The 11,995-nt window shown below is 36.3% G+C and overlaps 1 protein-coding gene across 1 annotated transcript; it reads right to left on the bottom strand.

Annotated features, from left to right (window-relative positions):
- Nucleotides 1-5,158: 5,158 nt before the first annotated feature.
- On the bottom strand, nucleotides 5,159-11,696 carry LOC115215236 (mediator of RNA polymerase II transcription subunit 28). Its single transcript, XM_029784473.2, has 4 exons — nucleotides 11,457-11,696; nucleotides 10,079-10,145; nucleotides 7,101-7,213; nucleotides 5,159-5,578 (listed from the first exon to the last, which is right to left on the bottom strand). Exons 1-4 carry the CDS (start codon nucleotides 11,523-11,525, stop codon nucleotides 5,219-5,221), a joined length of 609 nt encoding a protein of 202 aa, XP_029640333.1. The 5' UTR covers nucleotides 11,526-11,696; the 3' UTR covers nucleotides 5,159-5,218.
- Nucleotides 11,697-11,995: the final 299 nt, after the last annotated feature.

Genomic DNA, 11,995 nt, shown 5'->3' with positions numbered 1-11,995 from the left:
TATCAAAACACCTTTAGGCACTTTTGCTCCTCCTGATGCTTGTTTTAAACACATCCACATAGACATTAGTTCAAAATATGCACCTGAAAATGTACCCGGTGTAAGTTTTGGACACATAAAAGGTGCAACAATATCAGAGGAAGGCTAAAAGGGAAAATAGCTTTTGTATGTGGAAGATGCACAGATACAATAAAGACTGAAAATGTGCAGAAAATAGACTCCATCAATTGCCAGGGGTACAAGCTAAAGGTAGTAGATAGCTTTCCTTATCCAGGTAACCAAGTTAGTAGCAGAGGTGGATGCTTCGAGAACGTAGCTGTGAGAATACGATTAGGCTGGGCAAAATTCAGAGAGCTCCTGCTGGCAACAAAGTGCCTATCTCTCAGAGTAAAAGGCAGATTGCATGATGCCTATGTACAAACAGCTATACTACATGGCAGTGAAACATGAGCTGTGACAGCCGAGGACATGTGTAGGCTTAAAAGAGATGAAGCCAGTATGCTTTGCTGGATGTGCAATGTCAGTGTGCATGTTTGACAGAGTGTAAGCATCTTGAGAGAACAGTTAGGCATAAGAGATGCATCAGATGTGATGTGCAAGAGAAACGGCTGCACCAGTATGGTCATGTGATGCAAATGGATGAGGACAGCTGTGTAAAGAAGTACTGATCTCTAACTGTGGAGAGAACGTCTGGGAGGGGTAGACCCAGGAAGACGACTTCACAAAGGCAATGACTAGTGACCAAGACCTTTGGTGATATGCTGTGCTTGAGAAGACATGTCAAGCCAAGTGAAATTTTTCTTTCATCGACTGTAAGTCTAAAGAAATGGAGGACAAGGCATTTACAGACTCTCTAGATGATAATTCCAAAATACCATCTGCCAAATCTTCTAATTGTTTGAGAGAGTTTTGCTCTTTCACCGCTGAAAGTAGAGTTTGAGTGTTTTGAGGTAACCTGCCAAAGAAAACTTCTTTAAGACAAGATTTTTCTATCTGTTGATTTCCAAGAAGTTCTTTCATTCTATGAAGAAGTTGAGTAGGTTTTCTGTCACCTAGTAGTTTGGTATTGAACGGTTTAGCAAATTCTTTTTGCTTGGAGCTGGAAGTCCTCTTTAGTATCTCTTCCTTTATGGAAAAATACGAAAATGGTTTGGTAGGATCTAACAATAAGTCTCTAATTTCATTGCTCAGAGGTGATGGTAAATTAGTTAACATAATGCTATACCAACCTCTGTTGGTATTCTGTTTGCTGCAAAACTTGCTTCTAATTGAGCAAACCAGATCCATCCAAGCAAGAGGAAAAACTCTCATAGAAGCTTGCATATATCCTCTATCGAAATAAGGCATTTCAAACTCTTTAATATTTTTTTCCATTCAAATGTTTTAAAACTTTCAAAAAGAAAATTTTTCACTTAGTGAAATAATGCTTTAAACAGCCATGAAGTATAAATTTAGTTTGCTAGAAAGTGCAGTTAAAACTTCTTACAACTATTATTGTTTATTTCTTCAGCATTCTTCTTTCCTTCAACCTTCAATATCAAATAATTCTGTCGTAATGAAACTGTCATCTATTTTCTATTTGAATTTATATATTTTTTACAAAGGTCACTACTTTTATCATGTCGGGAGGTCACCAGTTTTGTAACGGTGAGATTGTTATAACGGCTGATTGGGCACCACCTTCATGGGTACCACTTTCATGATGTGGTGTATTACTTTAGGCGGATCTTTTCGGTTTGAAAGGCAGTTTTTTCTAGTGATGTCATCAAACCGAAAAGATCCAAAAACATTTTAATTTCACTTTGCTAAAAATTATTCCGAAAGAAATCTTTTGCAGAAAGGTAAGTAGATTGATTACACATTTCTTTTGTGAGATTTGGCTGTTATTTCTAGCATGTGAATAGCCTGCTTAAGGGGGGGGGTTCAGAATCATAATCTCCGTATTTTTGTACGTATTTCGCCAAAAACAATTTCTGGAAAAAGTAAAAAATGAAATGGGGACTAATTCAAATTTTGAAGTTGCAATTTTTGAAATTTTTTTTGAGAATCGGAACCTTCATAAACTAAAACATGGGATTCCGTAAAAAAAAAAAATTATGGTGGAAAGTGTTCCATTTACATATTGTCCATCTGGACCATAAACCTGTCACTTATAACTTAATTATAAGTATTATCATTATACATAAATCTCAACTGAAGCTATGTAAACGCCTAAGGGGATCTTTTCGGTTTGAACAGCAGTTTTTAAAAATAATTTCCACATAAGGCGTAGGAGTGGCTGTGTGGTAAGTAGCTTGCTTACCAACCACATGGTTCCGGGTTCAGTCCCACTGCGTGGCATCTTGGGCAAGTGTCTTCTGCTATAGCCTCGGGCCGACCAAAGCTTTGTGAGTGGATTTGGTAGACAGAAACTGAAAGAAGCCTGCCGTATATATGTATATATATATATATGTATGTTTGTGTGTCTGTGTTTGTTCCCCTAGCATTGCTTGACAACCGATGCTGGTGTGTTTACGTCCCCGTCACTTAGCGGTTCGGCAAAAGAGACCGATAGAATAAGTACTGGGCTTACAAAGAATAAGTCCTGGGGTCGATTTGCTCGACTAAAGGCGGTGCTCCAGCATGGCCACAGTCAAATGACTGAAACAAGTAAAAGAGAGAGAGTAACTAAACATTTTTAAACTTCATATACTGGTAGAATGTGTTTATAAAACATCTTTTTCTCTTGGCTTTATTGAGAAAATTCTATAGTTTGTAAGATATTTGGGTTTTTTTTTCTTCAATTTCAACCAATCAATGACGTCTATTGAGGTGAAAACATTCTGTGCCATATGAATATGTCCCTCGTTTAAGAAACAGATTGGGTTTATTTACATTTCTGAAGAAAAAAAGATACCCTTTCCCCTAACCCTAAAACAGATTGAAATGCAATAGATCGATACTAGGGTCATAATTATGGGTGGCAATTTCATATGACACTGCTAGAAAAAACTGCTGTTCAAACCGAAAAGATCCGTGTTTTTTTTTCTTGAAAGTTACAAAAAAATATGAGTTTTGTCGTTTGTCGAGAAGTGTGTTCAGGGAAGCCACACCAGTAGAGTTTAGCGGGGGGATAAACTTCGGTAATGTGTAGAATGGATTTGTGTGGCGATGCAGAAATTGTAAAAAAATATTTCTATAAAGACAAAGACTTTTATGGAAAAGTTTTCCTTACAGAAAATATTTCACATTGTCTTGCATTTCGTGTTCAAGGCACCTATGTCCACCGCGGCTTTATCTACCGGAGTAGATAACAACCGCGATCCAGTGTTATGAGTTTTGTTGAGAAGTGTGTTCGAGGGAGATGCTTCGAGAGAAAGCTCCGCTTGGTGGTCCAGGTCATGAGGTAGAAATAGGTGAGAGCTTAAAAGGAAGAGCAATGGAGGGAGAATAGGCCACCAAACGTGGGTTGATGACAGGTGAGCTGGCAGAAACGATAGCACGCCGGGCGAAATACTTAGCAGTATTTTGCCCGCCACTGCATTCTGAGTTCAAATTACGCCGAGGTCGACTTTGCCTTTCATCCTTCCGGGGTCGATAAATTAAGTACCAGTGACATACTGGGGTTGATGTAATCAACTTAATCTGTTTGTCTGTACTTGTTTGTCCCCTCTATGTTTAGCCCCTTGTGGGCAATAAAGAAATAGGTACTATGACAACACTGTGAAAAAAGGATTTCTACATCGTGTACACAACAGAAGCACAGCAACACTAGAAGCTGTTATAATTGAAAATGTTTTTGCCTGGTACTATAATACATACAGACAAATGGGCCAGCCATAGGAACTTACAACAGCTGGGTTACAGTCACAGAACGGATAACCATTCAAAGAATTTTGTCGACCCTGAAACTGACGCTTGCACGGACCACATTGAGGCCTATTGGTCCTCTTTCCAAAGACGGCTAAAGCATATGACTGGATCATTGGGCAACATGAAGCGATGTATCAAGAAATGTATGGATTTACTGTGAAGAAAAACTTGCAGAATTTCTACACATTTCTCAAAAACATTGCGGAACTTTCTCCCCTAAACTCTACAGGAGTGGCTTCCCTGAACACACTTCTTGACAAAACTCATATTTTCTTGTAACTTTCAAGAAAAAAAAACACACACACACAAACAAATATAACAGTATTTTCTGTGTCTCTGTCTGTCTATTACCAAACTGTTTTCTTTCTCAATACTGCTGTTAAAAATATTCAGTTAAGTTATAATAATTGAAAATAAGAAATTTCTTATATTAAAAGAAGTTAATTAATACAAAAAGTAAACAAACAGGAAACGAAATTCATGTCTCTTCAGAAAACTTACAAATATTTTATTTTAGTTTAATTTCATAAGTTACTTTTTTAAAAATAAAAACTGCCATCAATCTATTTGCCTAGTTTCTTTTCTTTCTTCCTTCTTTGTTATTCTCTTTCTCTCTCTTCCTATCCCCACTTCACTTACTTTCTTTTCCTCTCTCTCTCTCTCTCTCATTTTCTCTTTCTTACTTTAACTCCTTTTCTTACTCTTGCATTCTTTTTTTATTCCTCTTCCACTCTTTTCTTTTTCTCTTTCCTTCCTTCTTTCCAGTTTTTTTTCTCTCTCCAAGACACAAATAACTGAGATTCCCAGGTACTTTCTGTCAACCTTGCTTCCTTCCTTTCAATCATTTCAGAAAGCTAGTTCAATGATTAATTTCTTATAGCAATTTTCAAGAAATCTGCAGCAGACATTTTCATAAAAGCAAGTAAAATTACTGGTATTGATGCAGGGTGTACTTTGCTGATGTCCCATACCAACCTGCAATCATCTGATACAGATTTTCTCTTCACTATAATAAGACAGTGTCAATTCTATGTCAGACCTGCACTTACTATGCCAATAAGCAAAAAGTCAAGGACAATGCTTACCAAAATGTGGCATTTGTCTTCTTACAACAGTGTTCACAAGCAGTCAGGTCGACAACATGTAGGCTACTCAGTTTAACCCTTTCATTACTGTATTTATTTTGAGATGCTCTGTGTTTCTACTAGCATAGAAAAAGCACATGTAAAATGATGATGATGATGATGACCATCATCATTATCATCACAAAATACCATTGGTGAAATAACAAAACTTTACTGAAAAATATTTATCTATATTCAATTTATTGATTAAAAAGAAAAAATACTGGAGATCATTTTAATTACTATGGCATTCCAATGTTAGACATTGTCTGTTCGAGAAAAGCAAGTGGAGTTTGTTGATAACCTGGTTGTTGAGGAGGAGGCATGACAAGGGACTGAGAAGTAGGTTGCATTCCAGTTGGATTCGAGGGTGGTGGATGTTGGGAATAATTGGCCATATTTGACTGCATTGTATGCAATGGCATTGAGTTACTTGCTGATTGCGGTTGTTGAGAAAGCTTAGAAGTAGGCTGAGGTAGACTTGTTTGTTGTTGAGCAGACTGTAGATTACACAATAGACTCTGCCACTGTTGGAGACGGTGTTGATGTTTCTGCAGCAAAGATTCTTTGCGGAGCAATTCTTGTTCCAAGTCTGTGAATTCCTAAAATAGAGTTAAAGTTATTGAAGTTGAATAAATAACTCTTCAGATTAATGAGTAATTTTTTTAAAGAAAATATTTTTAAAATTACAAACCCCTGCCCCCTAATTATAGCCTTTATTTATGCTTTACAGTATGGGGGTTTTCATATTCTTCTTTTAGTTTTATTTGCTCTCATTGTCAGACATCATGATGTACCAGAGCCGGTTGTATTTTTGAAGCAGTTAAGACATCTCTCTCTTTCAACAGAGTTCCAGCTTCTCAAAAACTTTGCCAGAAGGATTTGAACTTAGTACTATATGTTATTGAATATATTTCTAATGAAATGCAATGTCTCTGACTTTTAATTAATTTTGAAAATAACCATGAATTTGGTGGGATTTTCTAAAACAACTAATTTCATCATAATTAATTAGGTGTCTGGAACATTAAAGGATTCTTACATAACAAAATAGTGCTGGTGATATGTAAAGGGCACCCATGCTGGTGACATGTAGTGCCTGTACCAGTGACATATAAAGAGCACCCATGCTAGTGACATATAAAAGACATTTGGTAAATTCTGTGGAGCAGTAAGCATTAGGAAAGGTATGCAGCAGTAGAAACGAAGCCAAAACAGACTGAATCCTGGTGCAGCTCTCTGACCTACCAGTTCCAGTCGAACCATCCAACCCATGTCAGTATAAAAAATGGACACTAAATGATGATATGTGTAGGTAATCATAATCATTTAAAGTCCATCTTCCATGCTAACATGGGTGGGACATATATACGCGTGTGTGTATGTATGTATCATCATCATTTAACATCTGCTTCTCATGCTGGCATGGGTTAGATGGTTTGATTGGAACTGGTAGGCCAGAGAGCTGCACCAGGTTCCATATTGTGGTCTATGACTGGATGCCCTTCCTAACACCAACCATACTGAGAGCGTAATGGGTGCTTTGTATGTGCCACTGGCAATGGGGTACCATTTACATGATACCAGTAACGGCCACAACTATGGTTTCACTTGGTTTGACAAGTCTTCTCAAGCACAGCATATCACCAACATCTCCATAAGGCCCAACGTTTGAAGATCATGCTTCACCACCTTGTCTCATGTCTTCCTGGATCAACACACACACACATATATATATATACATACATATAAATATTGTTATACTTGGAGAAAATAGTGGGTTTTTTTTTACCAGTTAAACACAAGCATTATTTATTTAATCTACGCTTTAGTTTTTATTCATATTCTTTTAAAGATATCTGCTTCTAAGTTTACTGTGTAGTAATTTTGGAATATTATGTCAATGTGACTTCCTTTTGTATTTGAATTTTATGATTAAGATTTAAGACTGTTTGGGTTCTTCTAAAGTAATTAGCTGTATAACTAAAAATAATTATCAAAAAATTAAAAGAAATACCATCTGAGATCTTATCTATAAAATATAAGATATTTTGTTACAAACAAGTAATTGATGGTCTGAAAAAGATAGTTTTGAATTTTTCTTTCTATTACATGTCCTTTTACCTCTTTTATAACTTGCTCAGGTTTTTGTATTGAAAGAATCATTCTCTTCCGAAGAAAAAATGCTTCCATTTGCCGCCCAACTTCTAAGAATCTTTGAAGTGCATGTTCAATACCTAGAAAATATTTCAAGACATTTAGTAAAAATATATACGAGTTTATGTTCAAAACTATTTCAAAAGAGGAATTTAAAACAAATTTCCTAAACAATTTCAAAGAGATACCTTAAAAGGAACTCACTCATGATTTATATGGTTAAGAATTTTGCTTTACAACCATGTGATTCTGGGTTCAATCTCACAGTGCATAAAATTTTGTAGATGGAAACTTTGAAAAAAAAATTCATAATATACTAGGAGAAGTCAAAAATTATCAGCACTTTCACAAAACTTTTTTAGGCTGGCTGCACTGCCTTTGGTGCTTGCCTTACTAAAAAGTGGTATTCTTGTGGTTACATAACCAAGATTTGACCTTCATCCCTCCAGTTTTCTGCCTTGAGTTAATGAAGAAGACATGCCTACTTTGCTGGCAGTGTGCACCAAGGAAGAACAGAGATCAGTGATCCAATTTCACTGGTCTGTGTTTCAGGTGCTGAAATTCATTGCAAGCTTTCAGTACAATACAGGGACAATGCTCTACTGTGTAGAAGTGTGCGTGTAAGTGGATCAAGAAGTTTGAAAATGGCCAAAGAAATGTGAAGCATGAAGAGAGAGAGAGAGCAGGATGCTCATCAACCGCCACCACTGATGTGAGAAGGATTCAACAAGCTTGAGAGATGGTTCTGGTGAATCAATGAGTGACCCCTCAATGAAGTAGCCTTTGTTCTCTACAAATTATTCATGGTTCTGCATATGAAATCATCCTTGGCAAGCTTTGCTTTTGTAAAATGTGTGTGAGATGGATGCCAAGAGTGCTTACAGTGGTGTGAAGATTTGTCAATACTTATTCAACCTTTGTATTGATAAAGGTAAAGCTGTTTTGGAGGGAATACTTTCAGGAGATGGGTCCTGGGTCTATCAATGAGCCACAAGCCAAAAGGCAGAATATGAAGTGGAAACACCCAGGATTGCCAATGAAAAAGGAATTCAAGACTCGACCTTCCACAGAAAAAGTGATGTTAACCATTTTTGGGTACACAAAAGGGCCTAAGCTGGAACATTACCTGGAAAAGAAGTCTACAGTCTACCACTGTATGCCTTAGTGAAATGCTGTCCAACAAACGAAATTAATTCTCAATAAACACCAAGGCCTATTGTTAAGGCAAGTGTTACTGTTGCTTGACGATACATGCCCACACCATTGAAAAACTCTGGGTTTTGAGTTGTTGGATAGTCCAGCATACAGCCCAGATCTCACTCATCCCTTCTGACCATCACCTCTTTGGACCACTCAAACAACCTCTACAAGATTGTCGACTTGCTACAGAAGAAGAAGAAGAAGAAGAAGCAGTGTATAAATGGCTGTGTGACCAGCCAAAAACCTTCTTTTCTGTTGGAAAAAGCAAACTTGCAGACTGTTGGAATAAGTGCACTGGAAAGCGAGGGGGGGACTATGTTGAAACATCATGTAATTGTTCAATCCCTGCATTTGTCTTAATAAATCACAGAAACAAAGGTACATATAATTTTTGACTTACCCTCATATATGTGTGTGTGTATATTTATAAATACATATGTATATATGTTTTGCCAATATAAACCACAAAACAGTTTATGATGCATCAATGAGAAAAGCAGTGAATTTGGACAAAATTTTTGGTAATATTCACTGCTCATTGCACAGACATTCTTTTGTCAGTCTTGCTGGCAGAATTGTTTGCATACTGGACGAAATGTTTAGTGGCATTTCATCCATCTTTATATTCTGGGTTCAAATTCTTCCAAGGTCAACTTTGACTTTCATCCTTTTGGGGGTCAATGTAACAAGGACCAGTTGCTGCACACTAGAGTCAATGTAATCAATTAGCCGTCCCCCCCACTCCCAATATTTCAGGCCTTGTGTCTATAGTAGAAAAGATTATTGGCTTCATTCACACAATATCTGATCAAACCCACTTACATCATAGCTAAAACTCTATCACAAAACTCACACTCTTCTTCCGGACTATCTAATGATCCTTGACAAAATGCAGAGGAGAAATACATGAACAGCACTGCCGCTACAAACAAATATTCTCAACCATCCAAAAAGAAAGTCATCAGAGTAATCAATTAATACTTGCTGTCTCTTCTCTCCATTCTAAAGTTGTCTCAACCACTTTTGCCCCTCTGAACACACTAGTTCCCTCCTACACACACCCATCTCTTCCCCTCTCCCCAATCCAAGTGTTTCACTGACCAACATTGCACTAACCACTTAACCCTATCTTTCCTCTTCAGAGTTGCCACACCATCAACATATTTCCTGCAAATGTCAACTTATAAATATTCAACTTCAACATTAACTGCAGCATTCAAGCCAGCCTCAGAAAACCTACAAAAGACATGGGCACAGCTCTTGCAACTAAGCCATTAAAAAAATGTAATTTGAATCACATATTATTTAATCAGAAATCTGGTTGTATATGTTCACATATAAATAATAACAGTGTAGAACTGCATATAGTGAACTAATTAAATCTGAATTTGAAAGCCTTTAACTCAGCAGTATTTTGTATTACATAATCGTTTTAAAATTCACTCTACCAAACAAACAGTCATAAATTATCACAATCTGAAGTAAAACTTGGCTGAGATTCAATAACTACTCTCATATTATATCAATCACTACATACAACACAACATTAATGACTTCAAAGAAAGCGAAATTTTTGAAGGAGAGCAAACCTATGATTGCTTCCAGCCCCAATCTATTGCACTTATTTAATCAAACCAAGTAGAATTTGAATTCACAACAAAGAAAGAGATGAAGCTGATACTGTAAGGCATTTCAAGATCAGAACTCTCTCAATATCTTCAACAAAATAATAAAGAAAGGCTTACCTGCTTTAGTCTCTTCAGAGTCTGTTACATTGAAATACTCTTGGGAAGTTAACAAGGACAGACAATTCTGAAATAAGGATACAATGTCAATATATTTTTAGAACACTGTTACAAATATTTTTTTATCCAATTCATTCATAATAATAAAGTTTTGAATGGTAAAAATGATAGTACAATCTAACTAGGGATAGACAAGTGGTTGGTGAGAGCTGTACAAGCTATGTACAGGGACACTGTCAGTAAGTTGAGGGTTGGCAATGAGTATAGTGAAGAATTCAGGGTACAAGTAGGGGTTCACCAAGGAGTAGTCCTCAGTTCCCTCTTGTTCATCCTCCAGGCAATAACAGAAGAATTTAAGTTGTGCTACTCCTGGGAGCTCCTCTATGCTGATGACCTTGTTCTTATAACTGAATCACTACCAGAACTAGAGAAGTTTCAGATGTGGAACCAAGGTCTAGAATTGAAGGGCCTTAGCGTTAACCTAGAAAAAAAAATCAAAGTCTTAGTAAGAAAGCAGACAAATCACAAATCCCTTCAGGTAGATGGCCCTTTTATATACTCAAAGAGAACGGCGATAAATTTCTGAAATAGTAATTAGATTATGTTTATAACATAATCTAATTACTATTTCAGAAATTGCTTAGTTGATATAGTTTTTTGTAAGGTAGTAAATATTTGTAAAAAAATATAGTCTGTCAAAAATGCAGCAAAAACACCTGGTTTTGACCCGCGGCGAGCTGGCAGAAACGTTAGTACGCCGGGTTTCGTCTGCCGTTACGTTCTAAGTTCAAATTCCGCCGAGGTCGACTTTGCTTTTCATCCTTTCGGGGTCGATAAATAAAGTACCAGTTTCGCACTGGGGTCGATGTAATCGACTTAATCCCTTTGTCTGTCCTTGTTTATTCCCTCTATGTTTAGCCCCTTGTGGGCAGTAAAGAAGTATATATATATATATATATATATATATAGAGAGAGAGAGAGAGAGAGAAGAAACTTCGGAGTCACTGTCACCAACCTTTTCGTAACAGTATAGTTAATATGTCCGCTTCAAAAACTGAGTAATACTTCAGTTCAATGGTAAACAGTTTTTAATATAACTTGACATAAAGATACACACACACATACAAACGCATGTGTGTGTAAAGATCGTACAGATTTATAGATCAGAAGAAGTGTTGGTCTGTTAATTCATATTAATTTGTGCAAAATTACATTAAATACCTCTACTGAAAAATCAATTTTTTTAAAACAGACGAAATGTTTTATGTAAATGCTTTTTCATTGACTTTATTTCTATTTCTATATAAACAGAGGTTATTTTAAAATTTACCAGTAAATAAAAATTGAGATTTCCGCGAAACAAAAGCAAAGAACTTACTTGAAAAGCCGTCTCGAGTTCATCAATTAGATTGTGTTCATTGTTTCTTTCATTTGATGGCATCGCCATTATTATCGGAAGTCTTTAGCTTGCACGAGACTGCAAAGTTCTGGTCTTTGAGTATATAATTTAATTACAATATGTCAACTGAACAACGGTCGATCATAATTACAAAAGACAAAGTTGATCACCAAAAACAGAGACAAAATTCGCTGCCGATGAACGGTGTCAATGGGGCATATGTAAAATAGGATGGGTTTCTTGAAATAGCGAAACGAAAACGAAATATCTAGACAAATCGCTGCTGATGAACGGTGTCAATTGGGTACATGTAAAATAGGATGGGTTTCTTGAAATACCGAAACGAAAACGAAATATTGTTTCCTTTTGCGGTGATATTGCATTCTATTGACTCTTTTACATCTTATACTTGACATTTTGAAAATTAAATATTTTAAAATCTCTTAATAGTCCTTTTTTTCTCATGATATTTATACTTTTAAAATGTTTTAAAATATTACTGACTCATATATCTTTCT

This window comes from Octopus sinensis, linkage group LG8 (genome assembly GCF_006345805.1).
Source record: "Octopus sinensis linkage group LG8, ASM634580v1, whole genome shotgun sequence".
NCBI lineage: Eukaryota > Metazoa > Mollusca > Cephalopoda > Octopoda > Octopodidae > Octopus > Octopus sinensis.
Note: the sequence above shows the minus strand (reverse complement) of the source record. Positions and strands in the feature narration are given on the sequence as shown.